The 12,392-nt window shown below is 55.4% G+C and overlaps 1 protein-coding gene across 1 annotated transcript; it reads right to left on the reverse strand.

Annotated features, from left to right (window-relative positions):
* Positions 1–1,356: 1,356 nt before the first annotated feature.
* Positions 1,357–7,325, reverse strand: ODF3L2 (outer dense fiber of sperm tails 3 like 2). Its single transcript, XM_049788233.1, has 4 exons — positions 6,879–7,325; positions 5,844–5,951; positions 4,317–4,427; positions 1,357–1,966 (listed from the first exon to the last, which is right to left on the reverse strand). The coding sequence occupies exons 1-4, from the start codon at positions 7,003–7,005 to the stop codon at positions 1,419–1,421; spliced, it is 894 nt and encodes a 297-aa protein (XP_049644190.1). The 5' UTR covers positions 7,006–7,325; the 3' UTR covers positions 1,357–1,418.
* Between the last annotated feature and the right edge of the window lie 5,067 nt (positions 7,326–12,392).

A 12,392-nucleotide genomic window follows, 5' to 3' on the forward strand; every position in this document is an offset into this window, starting at 1 on the left:
CCCCGCCCCGGGCGCTGACAGCTCGGAAAACAAAGGGAGGGGCGGCGATGGGCCCGTGGGGCGCCCGGAGCCCCGATCGATAAATCTGAGCTTGAGCTCAGGGCGCCGAGGCCGGCGGCTGGGTGGGGGCGGGGAGAGACAGGCGCGCGCGGCCCCCATTGGCTGTCGGGGCGTTGGGGGCGTGGCCTCCGGTGTGTGGGCGTGGCCCTCCAATGGCCAGGGTTTAGACAGCGCAGCGCCCGGGTCGGGGCTTGGGTTGCGTGGGGCGTGGTCTTCGTGTGGTGGGCGTGGCCTTTTCTGTGGTGGGCGTGGTCTTGTAGCTAGGATTTGTCCAGCGCCTGAATCAGATTGTGGGTGGGCGTGGCCTTCTAACGCCCGGATCTCGGGATTTCTCCCGTTGTACTTGCAGCGCGTAGCCACTGGGGTCGTTGCTCGTGGGAACGTGCAGAGCGTTGCAGAGGAGGAGAACCGTATAGGGGGGTCTTGCACCCCTGCTGCACCCATATGTATAAAGTCCCAGTTATTCTCACAGAGCGCCCCATCACGTCACACCCAAGAAATTAGGGCCGGATTCAAAGGCAGTATCAGAGGAAGGGAAGAAGCACTCAGAAACTACCCTGTAAAGCTCCATTTCCTTCCAATAAATACCTACCGTGCCCCCTCCGCAAAGCTAAAGCCATCTTTATCCCTCTCTGAGCCATAGCAATATAGCAGACTCCTACCCTTCCCTCAAAACCCAGCTCCAATATCTCCTTTACCAGGAAGCCTTCAGCTGTCTCCACTCAAAGCCCAGATTCTGCCTATAGTCTCCTCCCACCCCACCCTATCCAGCCCAGCCCCAGATCCCTATCTAACTCCCTCTGGGAACTCACGGAGGGATCACAGACCTTAGGAGGTGACTCTGCTTCCTGAGACGGAAAGGGGTTAAAAGAAATTGCCCAGTCTGAGTGCCACTCGGGTTTATTGGCTGCGGGGGGGGGGGGGGATGGGACAGGGCAGAGAGGTGTCAGGGCCCCCCAGGTTCAGGTTCGAGTTTGGCTGGAATCATGCCAGGCGGCTGCACATCACGAGAAGCAGGGGTTGGCTCAAGTTTGGCAGAAGAAGGGAAAAAAAAAAACCCACAAGCTAGGGACACTGAGTTCTAGGACGCAGGAAATGCCACCTCCAGACTGGCTGCTGGGGAGGGTCACGGTGTCCCTTTCTCTGCCTGGCACATCTTGGCCTGGCGTCACTGGGCGTGAGGAACTGGGGCACTGGACGGAGCTGGCCTTGCCCACGGCAGCGAGGTCACAGCCCCCCCAGGGACTGAAGGAGCCAATGACCTAGAAAAATCTCAGCCACTGCAGAAAAGCTGTGTGCAATGGGGGTGGGGGGCCCTGCCCTTTGCCCTTTGCAGCCCACCCCTCTCTGCCCCCTGGTCACACCAGACCCACCAGAGCTTTGCACCCCATTTCTCGAGGCCGCAAAGCAGAGATGCCCCTCAGACTGCAAGCATCGGTGCCCATGGTGGTGGCACGTTTGGAGTGGCGGATGCCCATGGTGAAGGCGGGGGCCCTGGCTTTTGTGACCGTCACGTGCTCGGGGCTGTGGGTCCCGGGGCCCGGTGTCTCCATCAGGGGCCGCAGGGCCCGAGCTCGCCCTGGCATGGTGAAGGCCGGCAGGCGCTGGCGGTAGGCATCCGGGTTGGGGCTTTCGTACTGGCCAGGCCCCGGGATATCAGCGGGGTCCTGCGCGGGGCGCAGCGGGGGTGGCCGGCCAGCAGCGGTGTAGCAGGGGCTACTGGGTTTGACGAAGATGTGGGCACCCCAGAGCGAGGGCAGCGTGTAAGTGTTGGGGGCCGGCGCTGACGTGTCCAGCGGCTGCGGGCGCAGGCGAGAGCCCAGAGTGAAGGCTGGGGGCGTCCGCTGGCGCGGGGGGGCCACCTTCTCTGGGCTGTAGGCCCCCGGCCCTGGTGTCACCTCCAGACCTAGGACAAGGGGCCAGGGGAGTGACAGTGCAAAGGTCATCACTTACCCAGAAATCAATCTGTTCTTATTTTGTTTGGGGGTCAAACCCAGCAGTACTCAGGCTTACTCCGGGCTCTGTGCTCAGGGATCACTCCTGGAGGTGCTCAGGGGACTTTATGGGAACCCAGGGACTGAACCCAAGTCAGCCTGGTGCAAAGCAAAAGCCCTATCCACTGTGCTATCACTGCAGCCCCAAAACTTGCATTAGTTTGGGACGCCGACAAAGCTCAGGGCCAATTCCTCTTTGCTCAGGGAGCACTCCTAGCAGTGCTTAAGGAACTTTATGGGACCCCGAGGTTCAAACCTGGATTAGCCTCCTGCAAGGCAAGTCCTCTACCAGTTGTCCTATTATTGGTCTAACTCCTCATGGGTCCTTCTTGGGTCAGCTCAAGAGATCAGGGGTGGACCAGGATCAGCTGTATAAGGCAGAAACTATGACCCTTTCTTTTCAGCCTCCTTCCTCCTGCTTCCTGTCCCTGAGGACATCCCCCCCCCCCAGTCCTCTATCCATCTCCACCCTTCTTCTGGGCTCTCACACCCCTTCCCAGAATTTACCAGAGCCAAGTCTCCACTTTCCCAGAGACAGAGATAGATAGATAGATGATAGATAGATAGATAGATAGATAGATAGATAGATAGATAGATAGATAGATAGATAGATAGATAGATAGATAGATAGATAGATAGCTCTCTCCCCTGGGCTCCTGTGAGCAAGCATGTATGAAATCACTTCAACTCTAGCTACTGGCTGAATGGGAGAGGTAGGTTTAGTAAGTGTATTGGGAAGGCATTTGTACATGGTTTATGGATATGGAACATAGGAACTGCGAATGGATTGAGGATGGGTGGGTGGATCATGGGGGTTAGAAGGAAAGGTGGGGGGCCGGGCGGTGGCGCTGGAGGTAAGGTGCCTGCCTTGCCTGCGCTAACCTAGGACGGACCGCGGTTCGATCCCCCGGTGTCCCATATGGTCCCCTAAGAAGCCAGGAGCAACTTCTGAGCGCATAGCCAGGAGTAACCCCTGAGCGTCACAGGGTGTGGCCCAAAAACCAAAAAAAAAAAAAAAAAAAAGAAGGAAAGGTGGGTGGGTATTTGGATCAATTAATGGACTTGTGGCTATGCCTATTGGTGGAAGAAGGAAATGATGGGTGAATGGATGGGTGGGTGGGTGGATAAAAGATGGATGGATGCATGGATGGATAGATGAATGGATAGATGGATGGATGGATGGGTATATGGATTGATGGATGGATGGGTGGGTGGATAGATATACAGATGGATGGGTGGATGTGTGGATAGATGGTAGATGGGTGGATAGATGGACTGGTGAGCAAGTGGATCAACAGATGTATGGGTGAGTGGGTGGATTAAACAATTGTGGGTGAATGGATGAATAAATGGGTCAGTGGACAGATAGCTAGAAGGTGGGACAATTGTAGATCAATGAGTGGGTGGAATGATAATGGATGGATTATGGATCTGATTGGGAGTAGATTCACATGTGGATGCACTAATAGATAAATACATGAGTGAGCAGCTTCATGGGGGTGAAGTAATGGCCTGAGTCAGTGAGTCAGGTGGAGAAAGATGGCACCATCAGTGACATGATGATGGGTGATGAAGGCGGGGGTGGCAAAGAATGACGTGTAGAGGGGACAGATGATGTGGCTCATTAGATCCTGAGGGCAGAAGTTGCTGTGTAAGTCATAGTAGAGAGAAGAGAGACACAAGAAAAATGAAGGGAAGAGGGGCCGGAGAGATAGCATGGAGGTAAGGCGTTTGCCTTTCATGCAGGAGGTCATCGGTTCGAATCCCGGCGCCCCATATGGTCCCCTGTGCCTGCCGGGGGCAATTTCTGAGCCTGAAGCCAGAAATAACCCCTGAGCACTGCCGGTGTGACCCAAAAAAAAACCACAAAAAAAAAAAAAAAGAAGGGAAGAGATGAAGGAGGAAAGAGAGACAAAATGAAGGACAGAGATAGAGAGACTGAGAGAAACAGAGAGAGATAGAGAGAGATGATCACCTTGACCCAGTCCTGGATGCCTTGGGGTCCCAGAAGGCCCAGTGTCATCAGGGTGTGCACCAGCCTCTCAGCCCTGTCTGCTCCCTCTTCCCATCTCTTCCCAGCTTTTGTTTTTGTATGTTTGGGGATCACATGGGATTCCTCCTGGTAGTATTCAGGAGACCCCCATGGGATGCCAGGGTTGGAACCTGGCTCAGTGCCCTCCCCACTGTTCTCTTGCTTCCTCAGACATTGAGAGGGATTAATTCACAGGGAGAACATCTGAGACCCCCAGGGCAGGTACTTACCCCGAGACTTGCCCCTGCCTTGTATGGAGTAGGCAGGGGGACAGCTGCGGCCAAAACGGGTGACTTTCGGGTCCAGAAAGTAGATGGGCCCAGGGGTGGTTTCCTCGGAGACTGGGGAGACAAGCTGCTAATGAACCCTGAGACAAGACCCTGCCCTCACCGGACACCCACACCACCCCTAAATGCCAACCCCAGGCTCTAAGATGTGGCATCCCATGGTCTGTCAGGACCTTGTTGTGTGTGTATGTGGCGGGTTCTGGTTTGCAGAGGTTGTGGTTTGGGGGACCATATCTGGCAGTGCTCAGGGCTGACTCCTGGCTCTGCCCTCAGCAATCATTATGCATTGGTTCCAAATGTGAATTGGAGATAGAACCCAGCTCAGCTGCAAGCACCTTATCCTCCCCAAATTATTTGTCTAACCCTTGATTCATCTTTTGTTGTTTCTTTTTTCTTTCTTATTTATTTATTTATTTTGGTTTCTGGGCCACACCTGGCAGCGCTCATGGGTTACTCCTGGCTCTACACTCAGAAATTGCTCTTGGCAGGCTTGGGAAACCATGTAGGATGCCAGGGATCGAACCTGGGTCCGTCCTAGGTTGGCCACATGAAAGTCAAATGCCCTACCGCTGTACTATCTCTCTGGTCTCCATTTTTTGTTTTTGTTTTTGTTTTAGGATACACCCAGTGATGCTCAGGAATCACTCTTCATGGGTCCAAGGTCCCTGAGCTCAAACCCATGGTGGCTATATGCAAAACAAACACCCTCCCGGCTGTACTATTGCTCCCAATTTTGTGCTTTTCTTGGACTACGCTCTGTGACACTCAAGGCTTCCTCCTGGCTCTGTGCTCAGAGTTCACACCTGGTAGGCTCAGGGGACCCTATAAGATGCCAGGGATCAAACCCTATTTGACTTTGTGCAAGGCAAACACCCACACGCTATCACTACAACACCCTCAATTCATTTTTTTTTTTAATTTGGCCAATCTTAATTGGCTGTCTCAGAGGAGGAAACTGAGGCCCAGAGCGAAGAAGCCACCTGTTCAAAGTCAGGGGCAGGGGCCCGGGGAGATAGCACAGCGGTGTTTGCCTTGCAAGCAGCCGATCCAGGACCAAAGGTGGTTGGTTCGAATCCCGGTGTCCCATATGGTCCCCCGTGCCTGCCAGGAGCTATTTCTGAGCAGGCAGCCAGGAGTAACCCCTGAGCACCGCCGGGTGTGGCCCAAAAACCAAAAAAAAACAAAAACAAAGTCAGGGGCAAGGAGTTGACAGATGCAGGTACTAAGGTCCACCCCACTTTTCCTGGCAATAGGAAACAGGATCAGAGAAGTACATCAACTCCCCCAGGTCACACAGCACCCCCACAAACGCCTGGCCCTGGCCCCTGGCCACTCCTCTCTCATTCCCAGCCTGGGTTTGGTGAGGAAGGAAAGTCTGGGGATCGAATCTGGGATTGCAGTATGGCACAGAAGCACCCTCCCCGCTGTGCTATGGCCCTAGCCTTTTTGCCCCCAAACCGAGAGCTTTACCGATGCTGGAGCTCCGGAGAAGCGGGCAGGTCACCGCGGCGCCTTTGGTGGGGTCCGGCTTGATGGAATCTGTCGGAGGTGGAGGGACTTGCGGGCCGGACCTGGATCCTGCGAGTACAAAGCCCCAGCGTCTGGTCTGGCTGGAGGAGGGTCATGGCCTGGCCCGCTATCTCCAGGACCAGCCCCGAGCCTGGTCCGAGGCGCCCCCGTCTGGCCAGGGCGGGAAGTGCAGAGGCAGAGAAGGAGCGGGGCATTATGTGTCACAGCCAATCACAGAGGGGAGGGGCTGCTGGCAGAGCACAAGGGGAAACTGAGACCCAGAACAAGACTTAGGTAAGGGCTGTAGAGACAGGACTTGCCTTGCACGCGGCCCATCCGTGGCCTGATCCGGGTTCGATACCTGACATCCTATATAGGGTCTCCCCTGAGCACCACCAGGTGTGACCCAAAAACAAAGGAGGCTCAGGTGGGGAAACTGAGGCCGAATACACATTCAGTGGGGGCGAGGCTGCAAAGATGGGGCTTCCTCCCCCGTCTCTTTCCTTTTTTGGGAGGAAGAAAGGTCATACCAGGTAGTGCTCAGGGCTGACTCCTCACTCTGTGTTCAGGGATCCCACCTGGTGGACTTGGGGACACATAGGGGTGCTAGGGATTGAACCCGGGTTGACAGTATGCAAAAGCAAGCTCCCCCTCCAACTGGACTATGGCTCTGACCTCTCCCCACCCTGTTGAGGCTCAGTCTTGAACCCAGGACAGACAGTCTGATTGCTGGGTCCGACAAGGAAACTGAGGCCCTGGGAGCTGAATGTCTCAGGCCTGACACACAGCCAAACATTTTCCTTGCCCATCCTAATCCCAGTCTCCCCAGTTCATCTCCTGCTCTATCATCTAGCCCTCCTGCCCCCCATTCCTAGTGGGGTTCTAAGGGACCCACCTCTAAAAGGAACCCTTCTTACCCCCCAAGACTGAACTTTGGGGCAGGCTGGAGACCCCAGGAACATTCCAGAACATCCCACCACCATCAATACCACATACCGCTCTCCAACGTGGCCGCCCCGCAGGATTTCCTCAGGCCAGTCTCAGGGATGTGGCAATCGGTGGGGCGCCGGCCCAGGGACCCCGCAGGGGGCCGGCTGGGGGACTCAGAGCCCTGGGTCCCCATGGCGAGGCCCAGCTGTGATGAGCTCCTGTCCCCTGCGGCGGGCGCTTCCTGCCTGCACTGTGCCCAGCCCAAAGCGCACTGGCCCCGAATCCCAGTGCCCCGCGCGGGGCGCTGGCCCAGGGGGTGTGCGGACAGTGAGCGCAGGATCGGGTGTCGCCGGACCTGGCCGGGCCAAGGAGGCGTCTGGTGTCGATGGCGACACACCGAGTCCCCCGGGAGCCTGGGAGCCAGCAGCTAGGCCTCCAGCTCCACACCCACGGCCTGGCCGGAGGTGGCCCCGTCCTGCAGTTGGGGAAACTGAGGTGCACCCCATGTCAGGCAGCAGTTTGCTGCTGGAAGCTTCAGCTTCTGCTACTCAGGGGTGGAGAGGCCTGTCTGAATCTTGCCCTCCTCACTTCTCCCTCCACCCTCCTCTTTGCCTCCATCCTTCCTCCTAACTCCCTTCTCCTTAATTTCTTCCCTCCTCCCCATACCCTCTTCCTAGTTCTCCATTTTCCTTCCTCCTCCTCCTTCCTTCCTCCTCCCACCTCCATCCCTCCTCCCCACCTCCTTCACTCTGACTCTCCATCTTCCTTCTCCCTGCCTCCATCCCTCTTCCCCACTCCCTCTTCTCCATCCTCCTCCCTGCTTCCTGCCATCTTCCTTCCTTCCATGTTCCCTCTGTCCTCACCCATAAGGGACATGTCCTTAAAGTCAATAGGCATCCCCCAAGTGGCCCCCCACACAAGGCGTCTACCCCACTGGTTCCCCCAAGTCTGCCCTAACAGACTGTGTAAGCCCCAACACTGGATGAAGCCCAGGGGATTCAAGATTCAGAGCAGGGGAGACATCCCACTGAAGGACACACACCCTATGACCTATGACGGGGAGAAGGGACAAGAAAGGAGACTGTGGCTCGAGCCACCCCAGCACTACGCCAGAGCTTTGCGGATCAGGACTTCAGGGGACTGCTCAGGGCCTCCACCACCACCACCCCCAGTACCAGTGACAAGCCCCTCTGATACCCATGCTGTCACCCTCTCTGTTCCTCCTTCTCTTTCCCACTCCAGAAACAAAAGCACACGGAAAGGGATAGGAGACGCTACTGGGTCTGGAGCACAGTTCAGAACATAGGAATTGGGGCTGGAGAGATATCATGGAGGTAAGGCCTTGCATGCAGAAGGAGGGTGGTTTGAATCCCGGCATCACATATGGTTCCCTGAGCCTGCCAGGGGTGATTTCTGAGCACAGAGCCAGGAGGAACCCCTGAGCGCTGCCGGATGTGGACCCCAAAAAAAATGAACATAGGATTTGGGGCTCTGCACCCCACCCTCACCTCACCTCCACTGGATACCCCACCAGGCTCCGCCCCCACACCCTGGCTCCACCCTGGGTTCCCTTGACTCCACCCACATTCCAGTCTGGCTCCGCCCTGCTCCTGGCTCCACCCCATCCCCCTTTACCCTCCTGGGAGCTGCCTTGAGCAAAGAACTAGGAGTAGCCCCGACTTGCTTTGTGTGCCTTGAAAACTTGAGAGAACAACAGAAAGGGCCCAGAGTCCACACTTGGGGTCCTACCTGAAGCAGCAGGAGCAAGCTGTGGGGATCCCCAACGCACCCTGACGCCAGAGTCTCTGCCCAGGGTATAAGAAGACTCCATAGAACCCCCAAATTCCCACAAGGGTTCCTCATAGCCCCCTGACCACATTCTGGCCCAGTAGCTGGGCCTGAGGGCGGTCCCCCAGTCCTTGAATATGGCTCATGATCCTCCTAAAAGCTCTGTACCCAAAAACCAAAAATAAAAAAATAAATATAAGCTCTGTACCTTCCTAGTAAGGAACCCTCAGAACTCCCCACCGAGCCCATTGAATTCTCGCTCAGCAGCGCCCTCTGGCAGCGGCACCAGGTAGTGGGCATTGGTCCTAAAGGGCAGGACTTGGCAGGGGAGGGCAGGATGCTGAATGGGAGTGATGGTGGAGACTTGGAGGAAGAGGATGGTGGCCCCAGGCCAGAGGACAACAGAGAAGAGGGCAACTGTCCGAACTATTCAAACTCAATTTGTGGGGTTAGTTTATAGTCACTGACTCCTAGCTTTGCAGTCAGGGATCACTCCTGGTAGGCTCAGGGGACCCTATGGGGTACTGGGGATCAAATTTGCCACGTGCAAGCCAAGTGCCTTCATCATTGTATTATCACTCTGACCCCTAAACTCAAATTTTTTGTTGTTCTTTTTGGGGCCACACCCCAAAGGTGCCCAGGGCTCACTCCTAGCAGGGCTCAGGTACCTTAGATATGTGCGCACACAGAAAATGCGGCATGCAACATGCATGCAAACACAGCACCCATGATCACAACATGCAGTTCATATGCACACAGAAGATTGCAGGCATGTGCACACGTCCTCTCCGCTTGTTCACAGCCCATGAACACCCATGCATATGCTCATTCACACGCACACTCACCTACTCGGGCACAAATGTACAAGCATACGCGTGTGTGCAGACTGGAGAGGGTCTCCAGAAGGCAGAGCAGGTGCCCCATCTCCTGGGGTGGGAAGCAGGGAGTGGTTGCTGCCTCACCTGGTTTCTGGCATCAGCCAAAGCAGAGGCGCCAGTGGGCGGCCGTCACCGGATGGATGAAGCCAGTATTCCGTGCCACAGCTGGGCGGCAGGCCACCTCCTCAGGGTCAGTCCTCCCGGTGCCAGATCTGTCACTTCCCCTCTCTCCTGGGGCCTGCGCCTTTGTCCTTTGTCCCAGGCCGGCTCCCTGACTCACCCTCACGCGCCTCCGTGGTGGTGGGGCACTAACAAGGGCGCCTTGTTTGTCCGGAAGGGCGAGAACCCACAGACTGCCAGGCCCCTAGCCCTCCCGGGCTAACGAAGCCAGGAAGCCTGAGACGCCCAGAACTGCCTGCCCAGGTACTGGGAGCACACATGCCCCCACCACCAAGTGCCAGACTCAGATCTTCATCTCCAGAACACCCTGCCTCCCAAACATCAACACATGCGGTCAGGGAATTCCCCCAATGGGGACAGGAGCCATAGCATAGCTGGGAGAGCAATTGCCTTTGCACATAGCTGACCCAGGTTCAGCTGACCCTGACACCTGCCTCTAGGGTCCCCTGGCCAGAGGTAAGCTCTGAGCATAGTGGGGGCCCAAGAATAAAGACAACCATGTGCAATTTTAATGAGCGGCTTTTGGCTTTGTTTGTTTTGTTTTGTTTTGTTTTTGGGTCACACCCGGCAGCGCTCAGGGGTTACTCCTGGCTCTACGCTCAGAAATCGCCCCCGACAGGCTCGGGGGACCATATGGGATGCCGGGATTCGAACCACCGTCCTTCTGCATGCAAGGCAAGCGCCTTACCTCCATGCGATTTCTCCGGCCCCAATGAGCTACTTTTGAAAAGTTAATTAGGGAAAGAGGAGGGAAGAGAAGAAAAAAAGAAAAGAAAAGTTAATTAATTTGGTTTATGTTTTTTGTTTTGTTTTGTTTTTTGGGGGTCATACCTGGCAGCACTCAGGGGTTACTCCTGGCTCTATGCTCAGAAATCACTCCTGGAAGGCTCGAGGGACCATATGAGATGCCGGGTTTTGAACCACCCTTCTTCTGCATGCAAGGCAAACACCCTACCTCCATGCTATCTTTCCGGCCCCAAATTAATTAATTTGGCACCTGAGCAGTAGCACAGTGCGTAGTCCATTTATTCGCCTTGCATGCATCCGACCCAGGCTCCATCTCCGGCGTCCCATATGGTCACTCCCGCATGCCAGGAGTAACTTCTGGGCACAGAGGCAGGACTAAACCCTGAGCACTGCAGAGTGTGTGTGGCCCGAAAACCAAAACACAAACAAAAATTAATTAATAAATGGACCACACCCGGTGGTACTCAGGGATTACTCCCATTTGTGCCCTCAGGAATTCATTACTCCTGGTAGATTCAAAGGACCACATAGGATGCTGAGGAACAGACCCAGCTCTGCAACTTGCAAGGCAAGAGCCCTTCCCGCTGTGCTGTAGCTCTGATCCTAACGAGCGACTTTCTATAAAATCTTCTCTGATTAGAACCAGGCCCTTGTGACCAGCCCCCAGTACAGCTCTGATCTCAGACTCTGGTCCCCAAAGAAAAGTGTCCAACTCCCAGCACCTCACCCAGACCAGAGTGAGGTCCCGAGCCCAGCCCAGAAGTCTCACCCACCCCTGAACCTTGCAGATGGGTGAACTACCATCCCAAGAAGCCCAGCACACTGTCTTCTCTCTAGCCCAGGGTGACAGCAGCAAGAACCTCCAGCAACCTGGTGACACAGGTCCGGGTCAGGCAGGATGCCCTGAGACTACCTATCCACAAGGGGGCACCATTTCCGTCCGCGAGTGGACTACTAAATAGCCTGGTGCACAGCATGCCGGGATTTGTAGTCACAATGACCCCGGGCCTGTTGGGAGTTGTAGGCAGGACCTTAGGGACGCCTTATGAGGCTGTATCCAGGTGTCCCAAGGTTTGGAAATATACTGGGGCCTTCCAGATCTCAGGGACAGCCTGGAGCCGACCCTGACCCTCAGGCCTATCCCGACTAAAGACCCCAATATTCACCTTGACATGAGTGCTGGGCATGATCTTGAACCCCCACCTAGAAAAATAACCTGATCTTCAATCCTGCATATATGACCCTCCTGATCAATCACCCAGGGTGTCCAACGTCCATCGGGGGTGGCTGGGACCTTAGAACCAGAACTTCCCTATCCAGGATCCCCCAAGCCAGCCTGGTCCACCCAGGCTCCTGTAGCAGACCCAAGCTCCTCCCTCAGAACCACCCCTCAGTTTAACCTTGTAACCTGGGGTAGCATCACCCCACATGAGATCCAGAAATGGAAACTCAAGGAGATACCCAGGAAATGGGGTGATAGGACACAGGGAGTGGGCTTGCCTTTCCCATAGCCGATGCGGGTTCAAGTCCTGGCATCCTATAGGGTTTCCCAAGTACCGCCAGGAGTGATCCCTGAGCATAGAGCCAGGAGTAAACCCGAGCATTACTGGGCATGGCAAATGAACCCCATAAGTATGTCCCAAACCCCTCCCCAAGTCCTACCACTCTGTAAGAATCTATTAGGGTGGTTCTAGGAAGGAAAGCCTCACAGAGTGGGGGTTTAGTGCAGATAAAGTCCAGTGGATAAGAAGTCACTTGGGGAGGCAACAGAGAAATACAACAGTGAAGAAAGCACTTGCTTTGCACATGGCTGATCTAGGTTTGTTCCCAGCACCCTGAGAACCTCCAGGTCCACCACACATTGAGAATTACAAGGACTCCAACAAGGCAGGTTCTTTAACTACTGTACTCTCTCTCTGGCCTGCTTTTAGTTTGGGTATTGGGATATTAAGCGGGAGGATGTTTGCCTTGCACGTGACTGAACCAG

The sequence above is a fragment of the Suncus etruscus genome, chromosome 15, assembly GCF_024139225.1.
Source record: "Suncus etruscus isolate mSunEtr1 chromosome 15, mSunEtr1.pri.cur, whole genome shotgun sequence".
Lineage (NCBI taxonomy): Eukaryota > Metazoa > Chordata > Mammalia > Eulipotyphla > Soricidae > Suncus > Suncus etruscus.

What these genes read in the sequence shown, in the direction of transcription:
- ODF3L2 (XM_049788233.1), bottom strand. Translation starts at nt 7,005, where the DNA reads ATGGGGACCCAGGGCTCTGAGTCCCCCAGCCGGCCCCCTGCGGGGTCC. An exon ending in TCTCCGGAGCTCCAGCATCG is followed by an intron (nt 4,428 to 5,843) that starts GTAAAGCTCTCG and finishes TTGTCTCCCCAG; the next exon opens with TCTCCGAGGAAACCACCCCT. An exon ending in AGGCAGGGGCAAGTCTCGGG is followed by an intron (nt 1,967 to 4,316) that starts GTAAGTACCTGC and finishes CCCTTGTCCTAG; the next exon opens with GTCTGGAGGTGACACCAGGG.